At 42.9% G+C, this 25,312-nt stretch overlaps 1 protein-coding gene across 1 annotated transcript in view; it reads right to left on the reverse strand.

Moving 5' to 3' along the window:
- Positions 1-4,400: 4,400 nt before the first annotated feature.
- Positions 4,401-25,312, reverse strand: part of ERGIC2 (ERGIC and golgi 2) — a 42,743-nt gene continuing 21,831 nt past the window's right edge. The window contains exons 7-15 of the mRNA XM_081878507.1: positions 22,108-22,148; positions 20,387-20,488; positions 19,208-19,303; positions 16,959-17,014; positions 11,699-11,797; positions 9,861-9,958; positions 8,881-9,043; positions 7,396-7,475; positions 4,401-4,886 (exon numbers count right to left, since the gene is read on the reverse strand). Of these exons, the coding sequence (XP_081734633.1) occupies positions 4,821-4,886; positions 7,396-7,475; positions 8,881-9,043; positions 9,861-9,958; positions 11,699-11,797; positions 16,959-17,014; positions 19,208-19,303; positions 20,387-20,488; positions 22,108-22,148 (801 nt within the window). The 3' untranslated portion in view covers positions 4,401-4,820. The remainder of the gene's footprint in view (positions 4,887-7,395; positions 7,476-8,880; positions 9,044-9,860; positions 9,959-11,698; positions 11,798-16,958; positions 17,015-19,207; positions 19,304-20,386; positions 20,489-22,107; positions 22,149-25,312) is intronic.

Raw genomic sequence — 25,312 nt, forward strand, 5'->3', positions numbered from 1 at the left:
CCTCTCCTGGTTATGCCCTGCAGAGGATATTTTGGAGGTCCCAGGTTGCAAAGTGGTTAGATTGGTCTCAACTAGGGCCAGGGCCTTTTCAGTACTGGCCCCGACTTGGTGGAACGTTCTATCACAAGAGACTAGGGCCCTGCGGAATTTGACATCTTTCTGCAGGGCCTACAAGACAGAGCTGTTCCGCCTGGCCTTTGGTTTGGATTCAGTCTGACCCTTATGTCTTCCCTCCCCTTTACGGCTTTGATCTATGGGCTACTTTTAAAATGAGGCTGCATTAATTGCATTTTAACCTGTATTTTAAATTGCCCCCCCCCCCCAATTACGTTTCTATTGTAATTTACTGGTGTTAGCCACCCAGAGCCCAGGGGAGGGTGGGGTATAAATAAAATTTATTATTATTATTATTATTATTATTATTATTATTATTATTCTGAAAGTTCATACGTAGACCATTTTCAGAAGCTTGTATCCCTAAATCTGGCCCTGTTTGTAAAGAACCAACGGCTGTTAGTTTGCATTCAATTTGCAAGTAAATGAAAGTAGTTCATTTCCTGCAGATGAATCTCAAACCGGAGAGCAGTCAATGAACAAAATAAGATCCTCGGGCAAAAATTAAGTCTGGAATCTTAAGAATCCTGTTTCTGCAGGATTGCTTTCTTGCTGGAAAACAATTCCGTTAGAAAACTCCCCTCCTGCGCAGACAGCATGCAATGCAGGAGCTTCTGATGGCATTTCCTATCATTTTGGGTCCTTGATGAATACACAGGCTACTTTCCACATAGAGAAAGCCTTAGGAGCTTAACTGGTTTAAATTATTTTTCTAAAATACGAAAGCAGGAGAACATTTCGCACGCTTGTTCCTTGCAGCCATCAAGAAAACACTTTAACTATGTTGAAGGGCAGTGGAGTAAGTCACCCTATATAACCTGTAATTGCTCCATAGCACTTCTGTAATTCTGACCATTACCGGTGTTATTAGAGTATTTGGGGGGAGGGGGGAGATTAAGGCTGCAAAGGAAAATGCAAGATAAAATGGTGATGGGCAACTTCCAATTTAAGTCATACTCAGAGGAGAAATACAGGCTGTATCTAACTAACTCGTTCCATCAGTACAGGGATTTACATAAACAAAAATCTGCTTTCTCGGGGTGGGGAGGGAAAACCCCATAACAAATTAAGGGGGTTGTTTCAAGGGGGTAGGGCTCCACTGCACAAGCAGAAATCCTTACACTGACCAGATTGGTTGGATATTGTCCACTGAAACTGACCACAGTCCAAAGATGTCTACGGTTCTACACTTGCGTATGAGATCACCTTATGACTTGCTCTGTGACACCTGCTCCAGATGATGCCTTTCTCCTTTTGACTGCCAATATAGAGCCTAGGACTTGCTGATCAGAAGGTCGGTGGTTCAAATCCCCATGATGGGGTGAGCTCCTGTTGCTCGGTCCCTGCTCCTGCCAACCTAGCAGTTTGAAAACACGTCAAAGTGCAAGTAGATAAATAGGTACCGCTCCGGCGGGAAGGTAAACGGCGTTTCCGTGCGCTGCACTGGTTTGCCAGAAGCGGCTTAGTCATGCTGACCACATGACCCGGAAGCTGTACACCAGCTCCCTCGGCCAGTAAAGCAAGATGAGCACCGCAACTCCAGAGTCGGTCACGACTGGACCTAATGGTCAGGGGTCCCTTTACCTGTATATAAAATACATTATACTGCTGCCAACACAGCTGGTCTGCTCTCTTCTGCTTATAACCAGAGTGTCTCTTACATGCATTTATGTAAGAATGGGTTAAGAAGCTCTGAACCTGTGTGTGCTACCTGCGGCCCCCCAGGTGTAGCTGGTCTCCCAGCTGGCATCATCCCTGTACACTGGCTTTACTGGCTGGGGCCGAAGGAAGCCAAAGTCCAACAGCAACCCCCGGAGGACCACAGGTTCAGCATCCATGAACTCACTATAGGCAACCTTCAGGAAGTTGTTCAACATGACAATACCTTATTCCCACGGACAAGAGCAGGTATAATGACATAGCAAAGCTGCCAAAAACAGGCTTCTCAATGGCCTCAACGGTGTTGTTCTTCCTATGGATCAGAGTGTTCCTGCCAATCTCTACACCAGGGTTTCCCAAATGTCGGTCTCCAGCTGTTTTTGGACTACAGTTCCCATCATTCCTGACCACTGGTCCTGCTTAGCAAGGAATGATGGAAGTTGTAGTCCAAAAACAGCTGGAGACTCAGGTTTGGGAAAGCCTGCTCTACACCATGGCTTCGCAAAACAGATAAAAAGACTCAGAAGACAGCCATAATTCCAAGCAAGGAGGAATCGATTGCAACCAGGAGGCTATTTCAGGCAGTCATTTCTCAGGCAAACATAGTGCATGTTCCATCCTTTGTTAATAAAATGTCATTCTGAGAATGTGGTTATTATTTTATAATACTTTCAACACACTATTAAATCCTTATCACCTTCATCTTCATGAGGAGCCTGCAGTTTTATTCCCATTTTACAGATGGGCAAACTTGGAAAGACAGACCAATTTTAGCGAAGTTATGGTTGGGGGTGGCGTCAACCCAACTTTCCCAGCTCAAAGACCATCTTAGCCACATTGTTAAGCAACATCTACTTCAATGAACACTAGACACTTTTCCATCACTCAGGATTTCTTCACGTTTTTTCACCTTGGCATCAAACCCATTGAAAATGGTGTCTGCAAGGCAGCATTCTACCCAGCAGCTGTCTGAATGCAATTTCCCATGTGGTTTGACAATCAGGATGAGAAACACACACATACCGCATGTACCCATGTCTTTGGCTATCTGCTTGGAGTTCCAGAGAGTATTACTGTCGTGGAGAGAGGCTTTCAATAGCTACCATCATATTCAGTGCTATCTGATTTTCCTTATCCTTGAGCATCTAACTCTTATAAGAATTTTAAGGTCTCAAATATAGAAAAAATATTCATAAATACACACATATCTAAATATGTATAAACCATGTGTCTGAAATAGTACAGGAGAGGAATCCTGAAGCCATTTCGACTCTCCCAATGACCTCAAATATTCCTCTGCAGCAAGGGAGGGAAATGGGGAAAGGTTTCCCATTGTCTTTTCGCTTACAAATCCTGTCTTTGTGTATGAATAGGGTGAGCCTGGGACCTGGATTCAGGAACTAAAGTTTTAACCATCACAAAAGAATGGCCAGGCTGCCAGGTAATGCAACCAGAGACCATTATCAGGTATCCTGGCAGACAGGATATCTGCTGCAGACCACCTCCTATGGTTTATGTATGATGATTTTGGGGTGGTCTTTGGCTAATGTCAAAAGTCTTTAAAGGTTCCAGCACACTTTAAGTTCAGGGTCTCTCCCTCCTTGGAAGGAGCGGAGGGAACTCTGTTGCAAGAGAAAAATTAATATCTGCCTTGCTTTCCACTGGATCCTGCTTCCACCCATTCTTCTCTGACCAATCATGGACTAAGGGGACACAAGAGTCCCATTGGAGAGTTCGGCAGCAAAAGCCAAACCCCAATTTTTACATCAAAACTCTGACTGATCTTTCCACTTTGGCCTGTCCATCTAATATGGAATATATTAGATGGTCCCATTGATATTCAAGTAGCACCAAGCATTGCACATTAAATTTACATCCTAATTTCTGCAAGGCAAGGGACGCTTTTGAGACCTTTCCTTTCTTTTCTTTTCTCTTCATCAATTTCTTCAAATAAGTCTTTGGGAAATAGATATTAGCCAGCTGAAGTTTGCTATATATGTCCGAGGGCCCTGAACGAGAACCTGTCATATCCATATCTTAAGTTCAATGCAGGTATATGCACCGATCTCAGGTCACAGGACCACAACCTAGCAACATTTGTGCTGGGAATAAGCAGCACTGACTTCACTGGGACTGCAACTGTCAAGCATTCGGTATGCCTAAATGCATCTGTTTTTCCGTGTAGGCTCCATTCTAATTTTTTCTGTAATTATGTTAAGCACTTACAAACGTCCGTACATTCAGAAGAATTTGCATCCAGCGTGCCGGCATGTGAAATGCTTTAAACATGCCCCAAATCTCCAGAAATTTCCCAGATTTTAATAACCCCCATCAGCTCCTGTTGCATTCGCCCCTCCACGGGCCCCAGCAAAATGAAGCCCCCGTTCTTCGAGACAACCTATGTTTTCCCTCTAGAAGCAAGGGGGTTGTTTTCCCAACACCGTTTGTTTCAAGCGAGAACCGCACCATTTAAAAAACTGCACCCACTCTCGGTAGTGTGTTTCAATTTGCTTCCTTTCATGTGTTTGATTTCCATATTCCAAATATAGCACTTAAAATACATCTTATGTTACCTGCTGCTGCTGCTGTTTTCTTTTTTAAAAAACCAACCCATAATGAAACTTCAATTCTGAAGCAAGTTCTGTTAATTATCCTGCTACACTGTATATTGAAAAATACACATTTCACACGTCTGCGCATAGTTTTGGTCAGAAATAGGCAAAACCTGGAATCTAGAGTGCTGTACGTTGATATTTCAAGGCTCAAATTCTGTTTATGTGGAAGAGTCGAGTCCTGCTGTGAACTACAGACACATCCACAGTCTTGCTCATTCCGGAAGATTCCATGGCCTCTTTCTGAATTCTTAAGAGGACAGACAAGTCACACAGATATGGTTGGTTGGTTGCTTTTTCCTTTTTTTTCCTTTTCAAAGGCTTGATTATTTCTGCTGCCCATTAGCACGGTCTTAACATATTGCACAATGTTTAGTTATAAAAATGTCTTCTGCATCAGGCAGAAAGAAAGGGAGAGAGTTTCTGAAGCAGGTGCTACTGCATAGCATCTTCTGTCACCAGAGGTACGTGGTTGTTTAGGTGGCCATCTTGAACTGGGACCTACAAAGGAGAAAGCGAAGAAGAAGAAAAAAGTCACTTTATTCGTTCTATCTGTTTTTCATTTACTGCCGCCCGCTTCCTCGCATCTGCCTAATATTTTTCCACAAATAAACCCCATAATTGCAGCAGGGAACTCGTTTGGCCGCAGTGTTGCATCAATCCCTCAATCTCAGCAGCAGGCAGTGAACTGAGGCATAGGGGATTTTCTGTATTTATTTCACAAGATAAATCCACCCGGTTGTAATAAAACTTCAAAACAGTTCACAAAAGAATAATAATAATAATAATAATAATAATAATAATAATAATAATAATGGTCTCGGGGGGGGGGGAGTTCTCTGATGCTTTTTTAAAAAGAAATTCTAGGTGCCAAAATTCTAACAGATCAGAAAAGACTATTTATGTACACAGCTACTGCCGCTCAGATGTTATTGACCCAGAGATGGAAAGAAGACAGAGTCCCGACCAGAGAAAGAATGGTAGATAAAGTTGATGGACTATGCCGAAATGGCAAAAATGACCGAAAGAATCAGAAATCAGGAAGACCAAAATTTTAATCAGGAATGGGGAAAATATATAATTCACCTTAAAAACCACTGTAAACAATTAAAATTGTTAGTAGGATTGGAATAACACTTGCAGCTTTATGTTGAATTTGGGGTATAATGGAGTTTTAATAGATTTGGATTAATAGACAAGATGCAGGAGGAAAAGGTTAATATAAGGACCCTCAAAGGGGAGGAGGGAAGCTGAGGAGATTCTTCGGAATTCCCTTTCTATGTTGGTTGTTTGATAATTGTTTGTAAATTTTTAAAATCTGAAAAATAAATTCTTATTATTTTTAGAAGTTCTCTGAATAGCCAAGTTTCCGGAGTAAACTTCATATTTTGATGCCAGGATTTTTCTCTCAGTGGACTAAAATTCAACTGTGCCTCAAGTTTTTAGCCAATAATTAAATATTTGCTGGAAAATCTTTATGGACCAGACAAAAGACTCCCTTTCCAGCTGCAAATACCAGATCTTTGTAAATCTGGAATTCCTCACTCCAGCTCTTGGAATTCTGTTCCGGATGCAATCTAGCTTATCTGAGATTCTAAAACCCTAGATCAGATCCAAAGAACATTTTGCCCAATTTTTCATTTCACTGGGTTCAGCATAGGGATAATCTGCCTTCCCTAGAGCCCATGGGTCATGAACCAACGAAAATATATATGGGAGTGTTTCCCCTCCCCCCCAGTTGGTACCAACGATTGTTAAAAAGAAAGAGTATTGGGTAGAAGATCTGGAAACATCAAAACCAGATTGCACGAGTTTCACAACTCGAAGAGCAAGTGTATCCCTGGACCTTCCTTTCTGGTAGAGAGGAGTTATTATTCTCTCTATTGGTTCCTTTTGCCAGATCTAGAGGATGTTGTTGTTGTTGTTGTTTAGTCGTTTAGTCGTGTCCGACTCTTCATGACCCCATGGACCAGAGCACACCAGGCACTCCTGTCTTCCACTGCCTCCCGCAGTTTGGTCAAACTCATGCAGGTAGCTTCGAGAACACTGTCCAACCATCTCGTCTTCTGTCGTCCCCTTCTCCTTGTGCCCTCCATCTTTCCCAACATCAGGGTCTTTTCCAGGGAGTCTTCTCTTCTCATGAGGTGGCCAAAGTCTTGGAGCCTCAGCTTCAGGGTCTGTCCTTCCAGTGAGCACTCAGGGCTGATTTCCTTCAGAATGGATAGGTTTGATCTTCTTGCAGTCCATGGGACTCTCAAGAGTCTCCTCCAGCACCAGAATTCAAAAGCATCATAGCGGCAATTAAAATTCCCTGTTTAGGGAAGTTTTTAATGTTTAGTGCTGCATTGTGTTTTTAATATTTGATTGGGAGCCGCCCAGAGTGGCTGGCGAAACCCAGCCAGATGCACGGGGTATAAATAAATAAATAAATTTATTATTATTATTATTATTATTATTATTATTATTATTATTATTATTATTAACCAAGGGGGGAGTATGATGAGAAGAACTGAGCAGAATACATCTTCATGGGAGATTTTTGGAGATTAGCCTCTTTTGACAGAGCTGGCTGGACAATATTTCAAATAATGAGGGGTGTTATTGCTCTGCAGAATTGCCAATCTCCATCCCAGGGCTACTATTATTTCCAGCTCTAAAATCTTCCTTTAGAAGTAATCTCAGTTTTTCTGACTCCTTGGTCTAGGCTAGCATTCTCAGTGGCTTTATAAAATGAAATATTGGAAGCGGAAGTACACTCAATAAGCATACACAAACAGCTGCATAATCTGGCTTCCTTGAGGCACTTTGTAGCCTGTCTGAGTTGAAAGTACTTTATAATGGTCTGGATCACGTCCCCATTTTAATTCCACTGGGCTGCCAGTAATGGCAAGTGTGTGTTCTATTATTCTCAGCCCTAAGGACGCCATCTATTATTATTATTATTTTTTAATTCTTTGGCATGCAAAACACGTATTTAAGCACTGAGAGCCGTTCCTCAGAATACACTTACAGATGTAGATTTATGAGAGCCCAGTCTGAAACGGCAGCAGATGATTTCCACTATGAATCCCCCAATGCCGTGTAAAATTCCTGCAAAAGGGAGAACAATTTGGACGTGTGGAAATGCTGCTCTTTCGTTATTCACGTAGCTTTGCAATCAGTCATAAAATGGGCAGGATATAAATAAAATTTATTATTATTATTATTACTGGCCGGGGTGTGTATCGTCCCTGAAAAATTTTCTCGTTCTCCTAAGGCAACGATCCCTTGCGATGTCATCTAGCGGGCTCAGGGAACAGCCCATGATATCATGTGCTGTGTTCACCACCCTCTGTAAAGACTTTCTGTCCATGGCTTTCAAGCCGACTTACCACACTGTGATACAATAGGAGAGGACACTTTTCTATTGTGGACCAGTAGAAGGAGGTCATCAATTGTTGTTTAACATTGTTCTTTCACAAGACCCTGAGGAAATGGGGTCTCTGTTGGGCCTTCCTAACCACCTGAGTGATAATGTTTTTCCAAGTGAAGTCTTCACTAAGGTAAACTCCCAGGAATTTAAAGGAAGAGACTCTCTCCTCATTCACACTCTATGACTGGGACCATTCAGATGTTGCTAAACTACAACTCCCATCATCCTGGGTCACTGGATAAACCTAAGCTGATTTAGGTTTAGGCTGATGGAGTTGGGAATCTGATGATATCTGGAGGGCCACAGCTGCATTTCAGGTACACATTTAAAACAAGAACACCTGGAAATGCAGCATGTGAGAGTTCTGAAATTCTCCTGTGGTTAAGAAGTGTGTGGCTGTTCTCCCATGTGACAACAACAACAACAACAACTTTATTTGTACCCCGCCCCTCTGGCTGGGTTTCCCCAGCCACTCTGGGCGGCTTCCAACAGAATATTAAAATACAATAGTCTGTTGTTGTTGTTTAGTCGTTTAGTCGTGTCCGACTCTTCGCGAACCCATGGACCAGAGCACGCCAGGCACTCCTGTCTTCCACATGGAAATGCTGCTCTTTCATTATTCACGTAGCTTTGCAATCAGTCAGTAGTCTATTAAACATTAAAAGCTTTCCTAAACAGGGCTGCCTTCAGACGTCTTCTAAAAGTCTTGTAGTTGTTTTTCTCTTTGACATCTGGTGGGAGGGTGTTCCACAGGGCGGGCACCACCACCGAGAAGGCCCTCTGCCTAGTTCCCTGTAACCTCACTTCTCGCAGTGAGGGAACCGCCAGAAGGCCCTCGGAGCTGGACCTCAGTGTCCGGGCAGAACGATGGGGGTGGAGACGCTCCAATACCACTGATTTAAAAGCAGTGACACTGTCGTCAGCAGGGTGGGAGTTAGGGAACAAATTACAAAAAGGGGGGAAGAGAGGGAGAACCTACTCTTGTTTATGCCGTGGAGGGAGGGAAAAGTTTGAATAGCAAAAGGAGGATACAGGACCTTGATAGACTTAATGAAACCCTTGAAACATAATCTGAGTTCATACCTGTCGTCGAAAAGATTCCTCCAATGATGCCACAAAGCCTCACTAAAAACTGCCAAAAGGGCATGTGTTCTTCTGTCACCGTCACCATAAGGGAACTGATGTCGTATTTCATGAAAATCCCGGACACTCCATGACTGCCAGCCGCGTGGTTTATCACTCTTTCCTAGCAACAGGGGGGAAAGCCGGACACAATTTAGGAACTTTAGATCGTGCGCAAGCAAAGACAGAGTATCTCGCTTGTACAAGACAGGAAAACAGAGCTTGTGAGCATCTTCTTGGCAACAGTGAGGTGGCACTGAATGAAATGTTATTTAGTGAGGGTGGCAAAACTCGCACCTTGTTGGCGCCAATCAAGCAAGCAATCGCTCATTTTATTTGCACACCTCCTTTCCAGAGTTAAAACTGTGCTCAAGGCAGCTTACAACACACACAAAAATTACATAATTTAAGCGTAACAAATGTAGCTTTTGTCAATGATAATTTGTTTGCTGTTTTAATAAATAAAACAGAGAAAAACACACAGCAAAATTGAACAATTTCTACATCAAACGTAAGATCTAGAATAAAGATACAAAAAAATTAGTATCAGTAAATAACACCCCAGCCCAAGAGTCTGTTCGGCAGCCTCAGCTTTTGTAGTTGGAGTCAGTCCAGGCCAGGAGGAAAAGGCCTGCAAAGCAGGGAACAGGTCTTCCAGGACTAACAGCCAAGATGGTCTCTTGCCTCAGTTTTGTTCAGAGAAGACTTGCCAAAATTAACAAACATGACTGAGTTGGCTCCATTAATTTCAGTGGGTATTGACTACCACCTTTCAATGGCATTTAAAGCTTTAGGGAGAGCTTGAATTTGTGAATTTTTGGAAAAAGAAAATCAGGTCACAATATAACGAGAGAGAGATTTTATTGATACATATTTTTTGAACAAGATTTGTATACAACTTACACCGGCATTCCCCAAGTTATCGTCCCACACAGACTTACCCTTTCTGTTACTGAAAACTGATGGGTTTCCGCTGCAATTTTATACGTATGAAGTTTCGTTGGCACAACAGTGATAAAGTACTGGAACATCTGGTTGTCTAAAAGGCAAAAAAAAAGGGTACCTATTGAAACAAGACTCCCTATTTGGGAAAGAAACAGTCGGCACAGACTTGCAGGCACCAATGTGATTCGAGGTGGGTCGCAGCGTTTTAAAAACAAGCAAAAACTTTCATAAAGGCAACCAGCTGAACCATAGCCCAATACTGTGGTTTGCAACATACAGGCACGGCCCCGCACAGGTCTGCATTCTCAGAAGATCTGAAGAATCATAGAGTAGGAAGGAAGCAGCCCTGCTAGATTAGACCCAAAGCCAATGTAGCCTGGATGCCTCTGGGTGCCAGCTTCTGGAAATCTCAAGTTGGGTGGTGCCTGTGGGCTGGTTGGCCACTGTGAGAACAGGATTGTGGGAAATCATGGGCCTTTGGCTGGATCCAGGAGAGCTCTTCTTGCGTAGCATCTTATTCTCACAATGGTAAACCAGAGGCCTATTGGAAGCCCTACTGAGTCCACCTTAACCCGTGGTTCCCAATGTGGGGCACACGCCCCAAAGGGGAGCAATTTAATTTTTAAGGAGGGCAATTCGAGAACGTTTAGACCAGCCTTTCTCAACCTGTGGGTCCCCAGATGTTGTTGAACTACAACTCTCATCACCCCTACCTAGCAAGGCCAGAGCTCAGGGATGATGGGAGTTGTAGTCCAACAACATCTGGGGACCCACAGGTTGAGAACCGCTGGTTTAGACCAAGTTAATAGCCTTTTAGGCTTCCTCCACGTGAATAGGCATTCACTTTTTGAATAATAAGAATTATATGCCATGGGGAGGGGGCATCAGGATTTGCCGATCAGAAGGTCGGTGGTTCGAATCCCCGCAACGGGGTGAGCTCCTGTTGTTCAGTCCCTGCTCCTGCCAACCTAGCAGTTCGAAAGCACGTCAAAGTGCAAGTAAATAAATAGGTAACGCTCCAGCGGGAAGGTAAACGGCGTTTCCGTGCGCTGCTCTGGTTCGCCAGAAGTGGCTTAGTCATGCTGGCCACATGACCCGGAAGCTGTATGCTGGCTCCCTCGGCCAATAAAGCGAGATGAGCGCCTAAACCCCAGAGTCGTCTGCGACTGGACCTAATGGTCAGGGGTCCCTTTACCTTTCGTTTAGGTGGGACATGGCCAAAAAAAGGTTAGGAACCACTGGCCTAAACCCATCGTGATTAAAAGTATTGGGTTATTTGCTAAATAAATTTATATGTGTGGTTTTTTTGTATCTCTTTCACACACGCACACACAAAATATACTTCTGAATCAGTAAAAGGCTCAACCAGAATTTAAATACACTTTAGTCTTTATAATATTTGAATTTTATGGCTGCCCAGAGCCTCTTCTTTGAATGGGATAAAAAAACAACAACCTCATAAATAATACCAACAACTATTAGGATTATTTTGAGCTGGGGTTTGATGGTGGGGTGGGCTTTCATGTCAAAAGTGCACTGTTAAAAGTTAAGTGAAGGTGGATTTTTAATGACTGAAAGAAAGACAAGAAAATCAAGCATGCAGTAGGAAATAAAAACTGTAAAGTAAGGCTGAACGGAACGTTTTATTTTACTTTTTAAAACTGCCTTTCGATATTGCTTCGACTCAGGGCAGTTTACAGCCGATACAATTGAGAAAAATACCCCCCCCCATCACATTCTACTAAGAATTCGGGGAACATAAATAATGTAAGAAGACATTGCTAAAAATCGAAAAATATGAAAGATACTTTTCCGTGAGGTGAGTGACACTTACGATCTGATGCAATCTTTTCAGTGCCATCTAAAGGATTGATAACCCCCGTGATGAGCTCCCCAAAAGACAAGTGATCTATCCGGTGGGAGAAGTTGTACGCTGAAAAACGGAACAGAACAAAAGTCGCAGAGTTAGCAGCGCTGCTTAGCTTCCCCCAATAGCGGCTGAAGGAAAGTATTTCTTTCTGCACATGTTTTTGCACAAACCGCTCCAAGCTGAAATATTCCTAGGATGTTCAGTTCATAGTTAGTTCATACAAAGAATTCTGACCTGTTCTTAATACATGGCTGACCACATGTACGGAACAAGTGTTGCTAGAGCAATCATTGGTAATAGTTTAACAAGGAGGTTTTCACGCCGGTCCAATTCTGTGTTCCCTTTCCCAGCCTTTGGTCTGGGATTAATGCCTATATGTAACCTTTGCTTTGTACTTGTGTTAACCAATCAGCAACAAGCACATATGTGGCAATGCTGTAATATTCAATAAAAGAGACTCCTCGAGACATGCTCGACACATGCCTCCCAGATGACACCTGCTACTCGTCTGTCGTTTATTTCAACCCAACAAGCGGCCGTTCTGTTTCAAGTTATGCAGTCCCTGAGAATTTCACTCTAAGCTAAACAACTTCTAACAGATAACTTCAAGCAAGTGAGGCTTCTAACTTCCTTTTAAAAGCGTATTTTAAAAAGGTTTCTTTAAACCCCCACAGCCCCGCACAAAGCGATGACCCAAAGTCAAAACACAGAGCTCATATATACATATATATGTATGTTTATGTATGGTATAACAGCCGCTAGAACCCTTATAGAAAGGAACTGGAAGAATGAAACACTCCCAGAGATTGCAGATTGGCAGATACTCATTTTCGAATATCTACAATTAGCAAAACTGTCGCGATCAGTTAGAGGAATATCGAAACAAAAAACAACTAGAGAATGGATGTTATTTAAGAATTATGTAAAACTCTATTGTATAAATAACTTCATATCAGCAGAAATTGAGTGATATTTGTAAAGAAAAAGATCAAAGGAGTGTATACAAAGCAAAAAGGAATGATATTATACAGTGTAAACCTGTGTAAAAAAGAATGTTATCTCAAACAGTATAATGAGAAGGATGGGAAAGATTATGCTGATGAGTACTTTTACTATGTAAATAACTTTGTCTCTCTTTTTTAAAATTCGATTTGTTTCTTATCTTTGTTACTTCTTTATTATTTTCTTTATAATTTTTTTTACTTGTTAAGAGATAGTACATAATGTTTGTATAGACATGCAAATCTTTTAAATCAATAAAGAATTGTTCGTTCAAAAAAGAAACAAACACAGAGCTCAAGTGTCTACAGTCTTCCAGAATGCAAAAATGGATGCAAATATTTACGCTAACGTCAAACTGCTTATAAGGAAAGAGAGGATTTGGCACAGCCTTACCGTGAGCAGGATGGTCAAATAAAGAACGACTAAACAACACGGCAGTCATTGTGTTTCAGAATATTAGATGGCTCAGTTCAGTCTGAAACCGTGGATGAGAGCCAACAAACTGAAGCTCAGTCCAGATAGAAGAGGTGCTGTTAGGGGGTGGTTTCCTAGATCGGATGGGTCAGAGATCGCCTGCTCTTGATGGGGTTACACTTCCTCTGAAGGAGAAGGTTCATAGCTTGGGGGTGCTCCTGGATCCCTTGCTATCGCTCGAGGCTCAGGTGGCCTCAGTGGCCCAGAGTGCCTTCCATCAGCTTTGGCTGGTGACCCAGTGTAATGGTTCTAAGGGGGTTACTTGTGCGTAAGTTGCCTTCAGTTTTAGTTATATTGCCTGCCCAACCATGCCTTGGCTGACAGCTCACACTCCGTGGCCGGTCAGTCACTTGCAGAATCTGCCAGTGGGCGTTTCTTGAACCTCTTCCAGCATAAGAGCTGTTTGACGCCTAGTCTCCTCCTACTTTCCCTGCGCGGAACCCGTCTGCGCAAGTACGGGGAAGGCAGGGGCGTGTCAGCGCTCTCTCCACTAGTCTCTGGTGAAGGGTCTTGGACACCTGTCTCCAATTCCTCCATCTCCCTCTCTTCTCTACTGGTGTTACGCTGAATTCCTTCCCCCCCTGCTGGTCCCCTCTCCGGCATCGCTCTGGAGCCCTGCCTCCGCCTCTCACTCTGATGTCAAATCAAAATCAAATTTATTTATTTACAGCTATTAGCCCATAAAATCACTCTGATGTCAGTTCCCTGACACCCAGCAATGCCCCTATCTGGACAGGGATAGCCTAACTACGGTTGCCTATGCTCTGGGAACCTTAGGGTTAGATTACTGCAATGCGTTATACTTAGGGTTGCCTCTGGAGACGGTTCAGAAACTTCAGCTAGTGCTGGAAACAGGAAGAAATCCCAACGAAAGAAGAATGGAGAATGAAGTTGATGGAATACGCAGAATTAGACAAGCTAACGGGCAGAATTCGGAACCGGCGAGACCAGAGATTTACCGAGGACTGGGATAAATTTACAGAGTATATTAAGAAGATATGTGAAGGTCAATTAACGTTTGTAGGTTTTCAAGAAGCTCTGGGATAATAATGGAAAGAAACGTTGTTTTATAATAATTGTTAAGATTGATTTGGTTAAGAAAACAAAACAATATAGATGCAAGAAATGTGAATAATTGTGAAAACATGAAAATTTCCAGATAGACTGAAGGAAGTCTGAAAGTGGAAAGATTAGATGTGGATGTATAATTCAAATGGAATGTTTTTTTTTCTTTATTATTTATTGTTAAATTTGAAAAATTTATAAATAATTTTTTTTTTTTAAAAAAAAAGAAACTTCAGCTAGTGCAGAATTCAGCGGCCAGGTTGCTCACCGGAGTAAGATGGTTTGAGAATGTTACACTGATCCTGGTCCAACTGCACTGGCTACCAATTAGTTTCCAGGCCCAATTCAAAGTTCTGGTTTATACCTATAAAGCCTTAAACGGCTCAGGACCGCAATATCCCAAGGACCGCCTCTTTCCATTTGAACCTACCTGGACCCTGAGTTCATCTTCTGAGGCCCTTCTTCATCTGCCTCCTCCTCAAGAGGTCCGGAGGGTGGCAACACAAGAACAGGGCCTTCTCTGTAGTGGCTCCCCGTCTGTGGAATGCTCTCCCCAGGGAAGTTTGCCTGGTGCCTTCATTGTACACCTTTAGGCACCAGGCAAAAACGTTCCTTTGTAACCAGGCCTTTGGTTGATCTTATTGACTTCCTATGCCCTTTTAAAATCTGACTCTTTTTTGGGGGGGGGAGTTATTGGGTTGTTGTTTTTATTTGCATTACAGTGGACCTTGGTTTAAGAAAAGTCCTGTTTACGAACAATTTGGTTTACTAACTCCACAAAACCGGAAGTAGTGTCCCAGTTTGCAAACTTTACCTTGGTCTTAGAACGGAATCAGAACGCTGGAAGGGCACTGGCGGCGGGAGGCCTCATTAGGGAAAACGTGCCTCAGTTTAAGAATGATTTTGGTTTAAGAACGGACTTCTGGAATGGATTAAGTTCGTAAACCAAGGTACCACTGTATATATTTTGTGGTTTTATATTTTGGTTTTATTTATATATATATATATTCTGTGAACCGCCCTGAGACCTCTGGGTATAGGGTGGTATATAAACTCAAGAAATATTAATAAATAATAATAACCAGGTCTTTCTACCCACCGATCCCTCTTGTTCCCCTTTACGAAATTTCAATGTTATGGATCGCCGTTATTAAAACAGGTAAAGGGGTGCACCTGGTTTCATTTTAATCCGAATGCCAATGACCACACAGAAGATGGAAGTTGAGAAGGGGGATTATTAATGGAAGGAAATTGCTAATTGATTACAACCATATATGGAATGCAAGAGGGATTCAAAAAGAACTTGCAATTTTCTTTACGGAGTGCTTGAAAGAATAAACTTTGTGAAATACTGGGATGATTTGTAACGTTGCCAGCTAAAGAGAGCTCTAGTTCTGATTTATGATGGCTTTGGTGAGACGTCAGCTTGTTAGAAGAAACAAGGAGATAAACACTGAAAGTAAGCCAGAAGTCGCGGCCCGACTTCTTTCCGCTTTCGGTCTCAAAGAGGCAAAATGAAGCTGTGACAAACCTAGAAATGAGCTTTCGAAGGAGGGGCCATGTTGAAGAAAATTGACTGATCACAACATGAAGGAAATGAAGAAGGTAAACAAATATTTCACACAGCTACAGGATATAAATTCCCTCTGCAAGTTAATGGATTTATTAAACACGATCGAAAGTCATCACATCAGTGGCTGCTAGAACAAAGGATTAAGATCGGAATTGTGGAACTTGGATTAAGAAAATTGGCGCAGGATCAAGAAATAACATCAACTCCTGATAGCCGGAACACAGGAAGTCATCCAAAAATGTTTAATTCGGAACTGTTTAATTGGCTCCTTTGATTGTATTGTAATTTGATATGATTTGGCATTGTATTAATGTGGCCTCCATTGGATTGTTATGAATGAAAAATTAATTTTAAAATAAGAAGTTGGGTAGGGGGTGGGCAAGGGACAGATTTATCCATGAAAGAAGGGAGGGAGAGAGAGGTGTTCATCATCATACAAAATGACACATACACACCCAAGCCATTACAGTGGTACCTTGGTTCTCAAATGCCTTGGTACTCAAACAACTTGGAACCCAAACCCGGCAAACCCAGAAGTGTTCTGGTTTGTGAACTGTTTTCGGAAGCTGAACGTGCTCCATTTTGAGTGCCACACTTCTGTTTTGAGTGTTACGCTGACGTCTGTCTGTTTTTGCTATTTATTTTGCATTTTTGTGGCTTTTTTGTTTTGTTTCTGTGACTGTGTGGAACCCAGTTCAGCTACTGATTGATTGTGTGACTGCAGTCCATTGTTTATTGCTTTTATTTTATGGATCAATGGTCTCGTTAGATAGTAAAATTCATGTTAAATTGCTGTTTTCAAAAGTCTGGAACGGATTAATCCATTTTGCATTACTTTCTATGGGAAAGCATGCCTTGGTTTTGGAACGCTTTGGTTTTGGAACAGACTTCCAGAACGGATTCGGTTTGAGAACCAAGGTACCACTGTGTCTGTCCAACAAAACCTGGTGTCAGCAGTAGGTCTGAACTGGTCCGAAAGACGCAGGCAGAGCTCTTTGAATGTGCCACATTGCATACGGAGTATTTCAAAATGTTTTTCTTCTAGACATATTTGCCCCAAACATCTCATAACTAACAATCTATTCACGCAAGATCACAAAAGGGACTCACATTCATGGCTCACAAGGGCTGCCAAGTGCGCATGGCCTCTTGGGTGGGGAATTGCCCTAAGGAAAGAGAGAAAAAGAGGGAGGAGGGAACAAAGTTTCAGAATCAAAAGGATGCGATAAGAAGGGCAAACTTCAATAGGCAGAGCAAAGTACCACTTACAAGGGGACACAGCCATTTGGAGACCAGCACACCTTGAGATCGCGAGAATCACTACCCCCTGGTGTATACAGAAGAGCAGCAGGCAGCCAAAGACCAAACGTTGCTCAGTGGAGCCCATGGAATAAGTCTATTCTGCCAAGGCAGTTTTGTCTAGCATTCAAAGTGCATGGCAAAACTGCTGCCAGATGCCATCAATGTAATTCGGTGTAAGCATTTTAGGAATCTGGTAAATGAAATTTTCACTGTGCCTGGCTTGTTAGTGGACATACTCCATACTGGCTACTCTTAATCGTGAGTAACCAAAATAATAAATAATAATTTATTTGTACCCCGCCCATCTGGCTGGGTTTCCCCAGCCACTCTGGGCGGCTTCCACAAAGAACAAAAATACACTAAGATGTCACACATTAAAAACTTCCCTGAACAGGGCTGCCTTAAGATGTCTTCTGAATGTCAGGTAGTTGTTTATCTCTTTGATATCTGGTGGGAGGGTGTTCCACAGGGTGGGTGCCACTACCGAGAAGGCCCTCTGCCTGGTTCCCTGTAACTTGGCTTCTTGCAGTGAGGGAACCGCCAGTAGGCCCTCGGGGCTGGACCTCAGCGTCCGGGCAGAACGATGGGGGTGGAGACGCTCCTTCAGGTATACTGATCTGAGGCCCACTCCAGAGGGTCATGTCCCTGCCCACCCATCCCCAAAGCAGGGAGGGTTGTGTTGCATGGGGCTACACCAGCAGAGTTCTTGCTGATGCAATATCCCTTTGCCCAATTTTCAGTGATTCGCAAACTTGAGCCCCATATGGTACAGCCCACACCATGCACAGGGGATGAAGGAGAGATCCCATCAAGGAAATAAACAGCTATCAGACTTTTAGAAGACATCTGAAGGCTGCCCTGTATGGGGAATTTTTTAATGACTAATGTTTTACCATTTTTAATGCGCTGTAAGCTGCCCAGAGGGGACGCGGGTGGTGCTGTGGGTTAAACCACAGAGCCTAGGACTTGCCAATCAGAAGGTCGGCAGTTCGAATCCCCACGACGCGGTGAGCTCCCGTTGCTCAGTCCCTGCTCCTGCCAACCTAGCAGTTCGAAAGCACGTCAAAGTGCAAGTAGATAAATAGGTACCACTCCGGCGGGAAGGTAAATGGCGTTTTCATGCACTGCTCTGGTTCGCCAGAAGCGGCTTAGTCCTGCTGGCCACATGACCCGGAAGCTGTACGCCGGCTCCCTCGGCCAATAAAGCGAGATGAGCGCCGCAACCCCAGAGTCGGTCACGACTAGACCTAATAGTCAGGGGTCCCTTTACCTTTAAGCCGCCCAGAGTGGCTGAGGAAACCCAGCCAGATGGGCGAGGTATAAATATTAATGATGATGATGATGATTATGATTACTATATCAGTTGCTTGAGCTGCCCTCTGCCAACACAACCACTGGACACAACCCTAACGCTAAAGGTCTGAGAAAAAGAACATTATTCACAGTGGGGAAACAAGCATGTGATTTGAGATTCCTCGGTGGAAGGTTAAACAGAAAGTTAGGAAATCAGCATAGCACTTTGGCAATCGTTCTGTCAGCTTGCCCAACAGAATGATCCACCCTCCGCAGCGTAATGTTCTGGAGGTTTTCCAGACCTCACTGAGCCAATTTTAGAGGGTGGGGTGAGCCCTGTAGTGCTAGTGAAGTCCTTGCCCACATTTTCGCAAGCAGGACCACCAGTTTTTTGACTCCCATCCCAAGGGGTTCACAGGTAGATATTCAAAACGTCTAATCTTGAGAGGAGAAAAATCCCAAAGGGCTTTTTAAAAAGTCAAAAGCAGTGTTATAAAAAAAGGGGGATGGGAATCACCTCAGGGTCAGGGTTTGAGCCCCACGTACAACAAAAGATTCTTGCATTGCAGGGGCTGGGCAAAATGAGGAAGGACACAATCATAGCTTTCCAGGTCTAAAAATCTATGATTCTATGAATTTGTTTCAAGGTGGACATGTGTATGATCTCACTGCTGATCTGTCCATCATAAAGCGAAGCCCCCAACATGCCGATAACGGAGGGAGGAGTTGGTTTATAGTGTTTTCAGTAAATGAAATGAACATACTTGCCCACAGTTATGTGAAAGTTCCCTGCGACTTTATTAACATACAGCTGCCCATGAATTCTGCAGGCATCTGGAGGTTGCAATGACTTGTCCTCCCTGGTGGAAGAAGGAAAACGAGTTACAGCCACGGATAACATTACTTTTCACGCACCACGGGCATTTCTGTGTCGCCAGTTACGCTATTTGCAGAACTGGGCAAACAAACGGCAGAAGAAGCCAAAATCTGAGCTCCTCAGGAGCCCAGAAGTCATTGTTGACTTCAGCCTATGACAGAAAGAAAAGAAAGGGCATGTTTGATTTCAGAAGCAAAAAGAGACACAGTGCCAACAAGGGCAACATCCAGGAAGAATGTCCTTATAGGCCTGAGCTATTTCGGAATACATGTCAAAACTGTCAAATCGCTTCCTTTCCCTGCCCCTTAAGTTTCTCAAAAACGCATTTAAGAGCCATTAGTTTCACTGGAACTCGCTGGTGAGCAAGCGTACTACAGAAGTGAGTAACCTGCAGATCAGTATGACGACCACATATATATACCGTATTTTTCGCTCCATAGGGCGCACCTAGTTTTCAGAGGGGGAAATCAAGGGGGAAAATATGATTCCCCCCCCCCAGCTCTGGGGAGCTTTGCACGCAGCCTGTGCACTTCTCCCAGAACTTCTCCCTGCTATTGCAGGTGGGGGAATTCCCCCATCTGCCGCAAAAGCCCACAGGAGCCGTGCACCCTTTAAGGAGCGCATGGCTCCTGCGGGCTTTTCTGCGAGGAAGGAGAAGGGACTGACGTTGCCAGTCAGTCCCTTGTCCCTCCTCGGGGAAAAGCCCCCAAGAGCGGCGCGCTCTTTAAAGAGTGTGCGGCTCCTGCGGGCTTTTCTACCAGGTGGGGGAATCATACTCTTTAAAGGGGCTGCGCAGCTTCTACTGGCTTTTCTGGGAGGTAGGAGAAGGAAAAGCCCCCAAGAGCTGCACGGAGCTTGTGTGCAGCTCTTGGGGGCTTTTCCCGCCTGCCTCCCCCCTGCATTCGCTCCATAAGACGCACACACATTTCCCCTTGCTTTTTAGGAGGGAAAACGTGTGTCCTATAGAGCGAAAAATACGATGATAATTATTATTTTTAATTCCCTTGCATATAGTAAATGCTTGAAGCAAAGGATGAACTGTGAACTGCAAAGCGCAAACGTTTACCTTGGTGGCAGTGCCGTCGAGGCACTTTTTAGAGCACTTTTAAATATTATGTCTTGGAGGGAGTGTTCTTCCTGCAGCCTGCTCTGAATTATCTGCAGCATCCTGAAATTCAGATGGATAACGGAGAAAGAATTCAGCAGCGTTAAGCAGGGCTGGGAAACCCATGGTCTTCCAGATGTTATATGATGCCCAACACACCTCATCCTTGAGTCCAAGCACATCTGGAGGACCACAGATTCCTGACTCCATGTGTGACATGGACACAATAAAGCTGTACAGCATTTCGTCATCTATACACAAACACGCACAAGATACTGGCTACTCTTATCTGCGAGCGACAAAAATTTGAGACAGGGAAAAAACCTTCAAAGTTGCACCCAAAAGGCATACAGTGAGGGAAAGAAGTATTTGATCCCCTGTTCAATTTGCCCGTTTGCCCTCTGACAAAGAAATGACCAGTCCGTCATTTTAATGGTAGGTTTATCGTAGCTGTGAGAGACAGAATCCCTGACGTTTCTCTTCTGGGTTTCTGGGGTTTTTCCTGTTGTTATTCTGTCTCTCACAGCTACAATAAACCTACCATTAAAATTACACACTGGTCATTTCTTTGTCAGAGGGCAAACGGGCAAATTGAGCAGGGGATCAAATACTTCTTTCCCTCACTGTATGAGCCTTCTGCTCTCTCCACCCAAAAAAGCCTCTCCAGAGAGTCGTGTTCCAGCCCACTCAGCCCCCAAAGCAGGGAGGGCTGTGTTGCGTGGGGCTACACCGGCACAGTTTTTGCTAACGCAATATCCCTTCGCCCCGTTTTGGACGATTCCCAAACTTGAGCCCCATATGGCACAGCCCGCACTGCACAAAGATGCTCTCAGCACCATCGTATGTTAACGCAGGAGCAAGGGAGCCCTTAAAAAACGCAGTGCTTGGAGGCAGGCAGCCAAGTCAAGTCGAAATAATCACTGGGAGGAGCGCAGAGGAAAAAAAAGCAGTGGTGAATCTGCAGCGGCACAACCGGACGCCTTCATCTGCCCCAGCTGCAGCAAAACATGTCTCTCCTGTATCGGTCTCTACAGCCACGGCAAACGCTGCAACCTTCCAACAGCTTGACCTCACCCCCAAAGGCACACTCCTCCCTTGTCTTCCGAGACAGACGGATGCCAAGGAACTGGGGGGGTGGAGACTTGCACTTTGTATTGTGCTCTGATGAAAACTGGTAGCCAGTACAGCTGCTTAAGAACCAGTGGGATGCGCTCCATCAGACTGGTTCTAGTCAACAGCTGTATACCGAACTAAGCAAAGTTTCCGAGCTGTTTTCGAAAGGCAGCCCCACAAACAATGCGCTGCAGTAGTCCAGGGATGAGGAACCTTTGACCCCAAATATGTTGTAGGACTCCAACTCCCATCAGCCCCAGTCAGCGCAGCCACAGGTCAAGGGATCCTGGGAGTTACAGCCCAGCAAAATCTGGAGGGATGCAGGTATTCCCAACCAGGCAGTAGACTGATCTATGACAACTGTGGCCAGCTCCATTTGCAGAAATTGCAGAGCAACAATTGGCGGTCACTTGAACAGCAGAAGGCCCCTAAGTGCATTGTGAGCCATTAGCTGTTTATTTTTATTTCTTGGTTTTAAGTGGAAACTGTGTGTGTGTGTGTCAAATTTAAACACCCATCCTTGTTCGGCCTGCTTACATACACTGTATTGCACCTGTATTATTTCTTACCTTTGCCACTCTCTTTGCAAAGGACTGAGTTCAAATATTACCTGCAACGGAGAAGAGTGACATTCAGTAAAGCGTTCCGCAAACCAAGTAAAAAAACAAAGAATGCCGTGTTAATTTCACACGCCGTGTAAATATCTTAATTTTCCAAACGGCAACAAGAAAGATTTAAAAAGAGATAGTCACAGCTTTGAAACTGGTTTTGTATCCCTCACATTACTAGATTTTATGAATTTTAAAAAATAATAATTAAGAAATGGAAAATGTTCAGCCTTACTGCAATGATCTTTTTTTTTTTTTTTTAATATTTTTATTAGTTTTACAGAATAAGAAAAAGAAAAAGGATAAAGTACAAAAGTTTCATAATTCATATTTCTTTTACAGAATCTTTTGGACTTCCCCACATCTTCCCGAGTCTGCATTATTTATAATACCAACTTCAGCATTTTGTTATCTTATTTCATCACTTATTGTATCTTTCATTTTATCATATTACCCATTTCAATATATTTGTAACCCAATGTTCATAATACAAAGTCTTCAGCTATTTATTATCTTATTTCATTACTTATTGTATCTTTCAATTCATCATGTTACCAAAGTCAGAATTTTTATAACCGTGATCTTATGTATTTTAATTAAAACATAATGCAATAAAATTTTTTCTTGATTTCACCTCTATCTTCTTGTGCCTTAGTTTTCATTTCACCTAATTACCATTGCTGGGGCTAATATTTCCTAAAAAGTGCATTTTCTTAACATTCATACAACTTGTAATATTTTTGCAAATAGTCCTTAAATTTTTTCCAGTCCTCTTCCATTGTTTCTTCTCCCAAATCTCGGATTCTGCCAGTCATTTCAGCCAGTTCCATATAGTCCATCAACTGCGTCTGCCATTCCTCCAGTGTGGGTAAATCTTGTGTCTTCCAACACTTTGCGATGAGAATTCTTGCTGCTGTTGTAGCATACATAAAAAAAGTTCTATCCTTCTTTAACACATTCTGGTCTACAATGCCCAGAAGAAAGGCCTCCGGTTTCTTGGGTAAGGTATATCTAAATACCTTTTTTAACTCGTTATAGATCATTTCCCAAAAGGCCTTCACTTTCGGACATGTCCACCAGAGGTGAAAGAATGTCCCTTCCGCCTCTTTACACTTCCAACATTTATTATCAGACAGGTGATATATCTTAGCAAGCTTGACTGGGGTCATGTACCACCGGTATATCATTTTCATAATATTTTCTTTCAGGGCACTACATGCCGTGAATTTCAGTCCGGTGGTCCATAACCTTTCCCAGTCATCAAACATAATGTTATGTCCAATATCCTGTGCCCACTTTATCATGGCGGATTTGACTGTCTCATCCTGTGTATCCCATTTAAGCAGCAAGTTATACATTCTTGAAAGTAATTTGTCTTTAGGTTCTAACAATTCTGTCTCTAATTTCGATTTTTCCACCTGAAACCCAACCTTTTTATCTGTTTTAAAAATTTCCCGAATTTGAGCATAATGCAACCAGTCTCGCACCTTGCTTTTTACACTTTCAAAACTCTGCAGCTTCCAATTGTCACCAACTTTTTCGATTAGTTCCCAATATTTTGGCCAGTAGGCCTCCATGTTAAGTCTCTTACGTGCCTTGGCCTCCACCGGTGAAAGCCACCTTGGTGTTTTGCTCTCCAATAAGTCTTTATATTTTGTCCAGACCATAAAAATTGCTCTTCTAACAATATGGTTTTTGAACATTTTATGAACTTTAACCTTGTCATACCACAAATACGCATGCCACCCAAAAGCGTTATCAAACCCTTCCAGATCTAGGACATCGGTGTTCTCTAACAAAAACCAATCTTTCATCCAGCAGAAGGCTGTAGATTCATAATATAACCTCAAGTCTGGCAGGGCAAATCCCCCCCTTTCTTTCGCATCTGTTAGTATTTTAAACTTAATTCGGGGCTTTTTGCCCTGCCAAACAAACTTAGAGATATCCTTCTGCCACTTTCCAAAACATACCACTTTGTCCACAATCTGCAGGGTCTGAAACAAGAATAACATTTTCGGCAAAACATTCATCTTTATAGCTGCTATTCGGCCTAACAAGGAAAGTTTTAGTCTTGTCCAAATTTCCAAATCCCTTTTAATTTCTGACCAACATTTCTCATAATTATCCTTAAACAAATTCAAGTTTTTAGAAGTCAGATACACCCCTAGGTATTTCACCTTTTTAACCACATTTAATCCTGTCTCTTTCGAAAACTCATCTGCTTCTGTAGACGTTAAATTCTTTGCTAAAACCTTAGTTTTTTGCTTATTCAACTTAAATCCCGCCACCCGACCATAATCAGAAATTAAATCTAAAACTCTTTTTGTGCTAGGAACTGGCTCCTGTAATGTTAATACCAAGTCATCTGCAAATGCTTTCAATTTGTATTGTTTCACTCCAACCTCAATGCCCCGAACTGACCGGTCCTTTCTAATCATGTTCAAAAGCACCTCCAGGACCAAGATGAACAATAATGGGGATAGAGGGCACCCTTGTCGTGTCCCTTTTTCAATATTAAATTCCTCCGTCACCACATTGTTTACAATCAATTTAGCTTTTTGATCTGAATATATTGCTTCTATACCATTTTCAAACCCCCGTCCCACTCCCATCCCTTCCAAATTTTTCTTCATGAACATCCAAGAAATGTTGTCAAAGGCTTTCTCCGCATCAATAAAAATTAACACCGCTCTAGTGTTAATATTTGTTTGTAAGAGTTCCAAAATGTCAATAATGTTTCTCGTGTTGTCAAACAAATGCCTACCCGGGAGAAAGCCTGCTTGATCTTTATGAATCACTTCATTCAATACTTTTTTAAATCTATTAGCCAAAATATCTGCAAAAATTTTGTAATCCACATTTAGGAGTGAGATGGGACGGTAGTTCTTAAGTTGAGTCTTTTCAGTTTCTGTTTTGGGAATCAATGTGATGAAAGCTTCTTTCCACGTTTCTGGTGCCTTCTTACCCTCCATGATCTGGTTACACACCTCCATCAAGGGTTGTATCAAATAGTCCTTCAAAGCCTTATAATATTTGGAGGTAAGTCCATCAGGGCCTGGAGATTTGCCTAGTTGGAGGTTCTGTATGGCACTCTCGATTTCCTGCTGTGAGACTTTAACGTTCAGGATTGTTCTCATTTCCTGGGAAATTTTTTGTAATCCGTTAG

The sequence above is a fragment of the Podarcis erhardii genome (assembly GCF_964252035.2).
Source record: "Podarcis erhardii genome assembly, chromosome: 10".
NCBI classification, from domain to species: domain Eukaryota; kingdom Metazoa; phylum Chordata; class Lepidosauria; order Squamata; family Lacertidae; genus Podarcis; species Podarcis erhardii.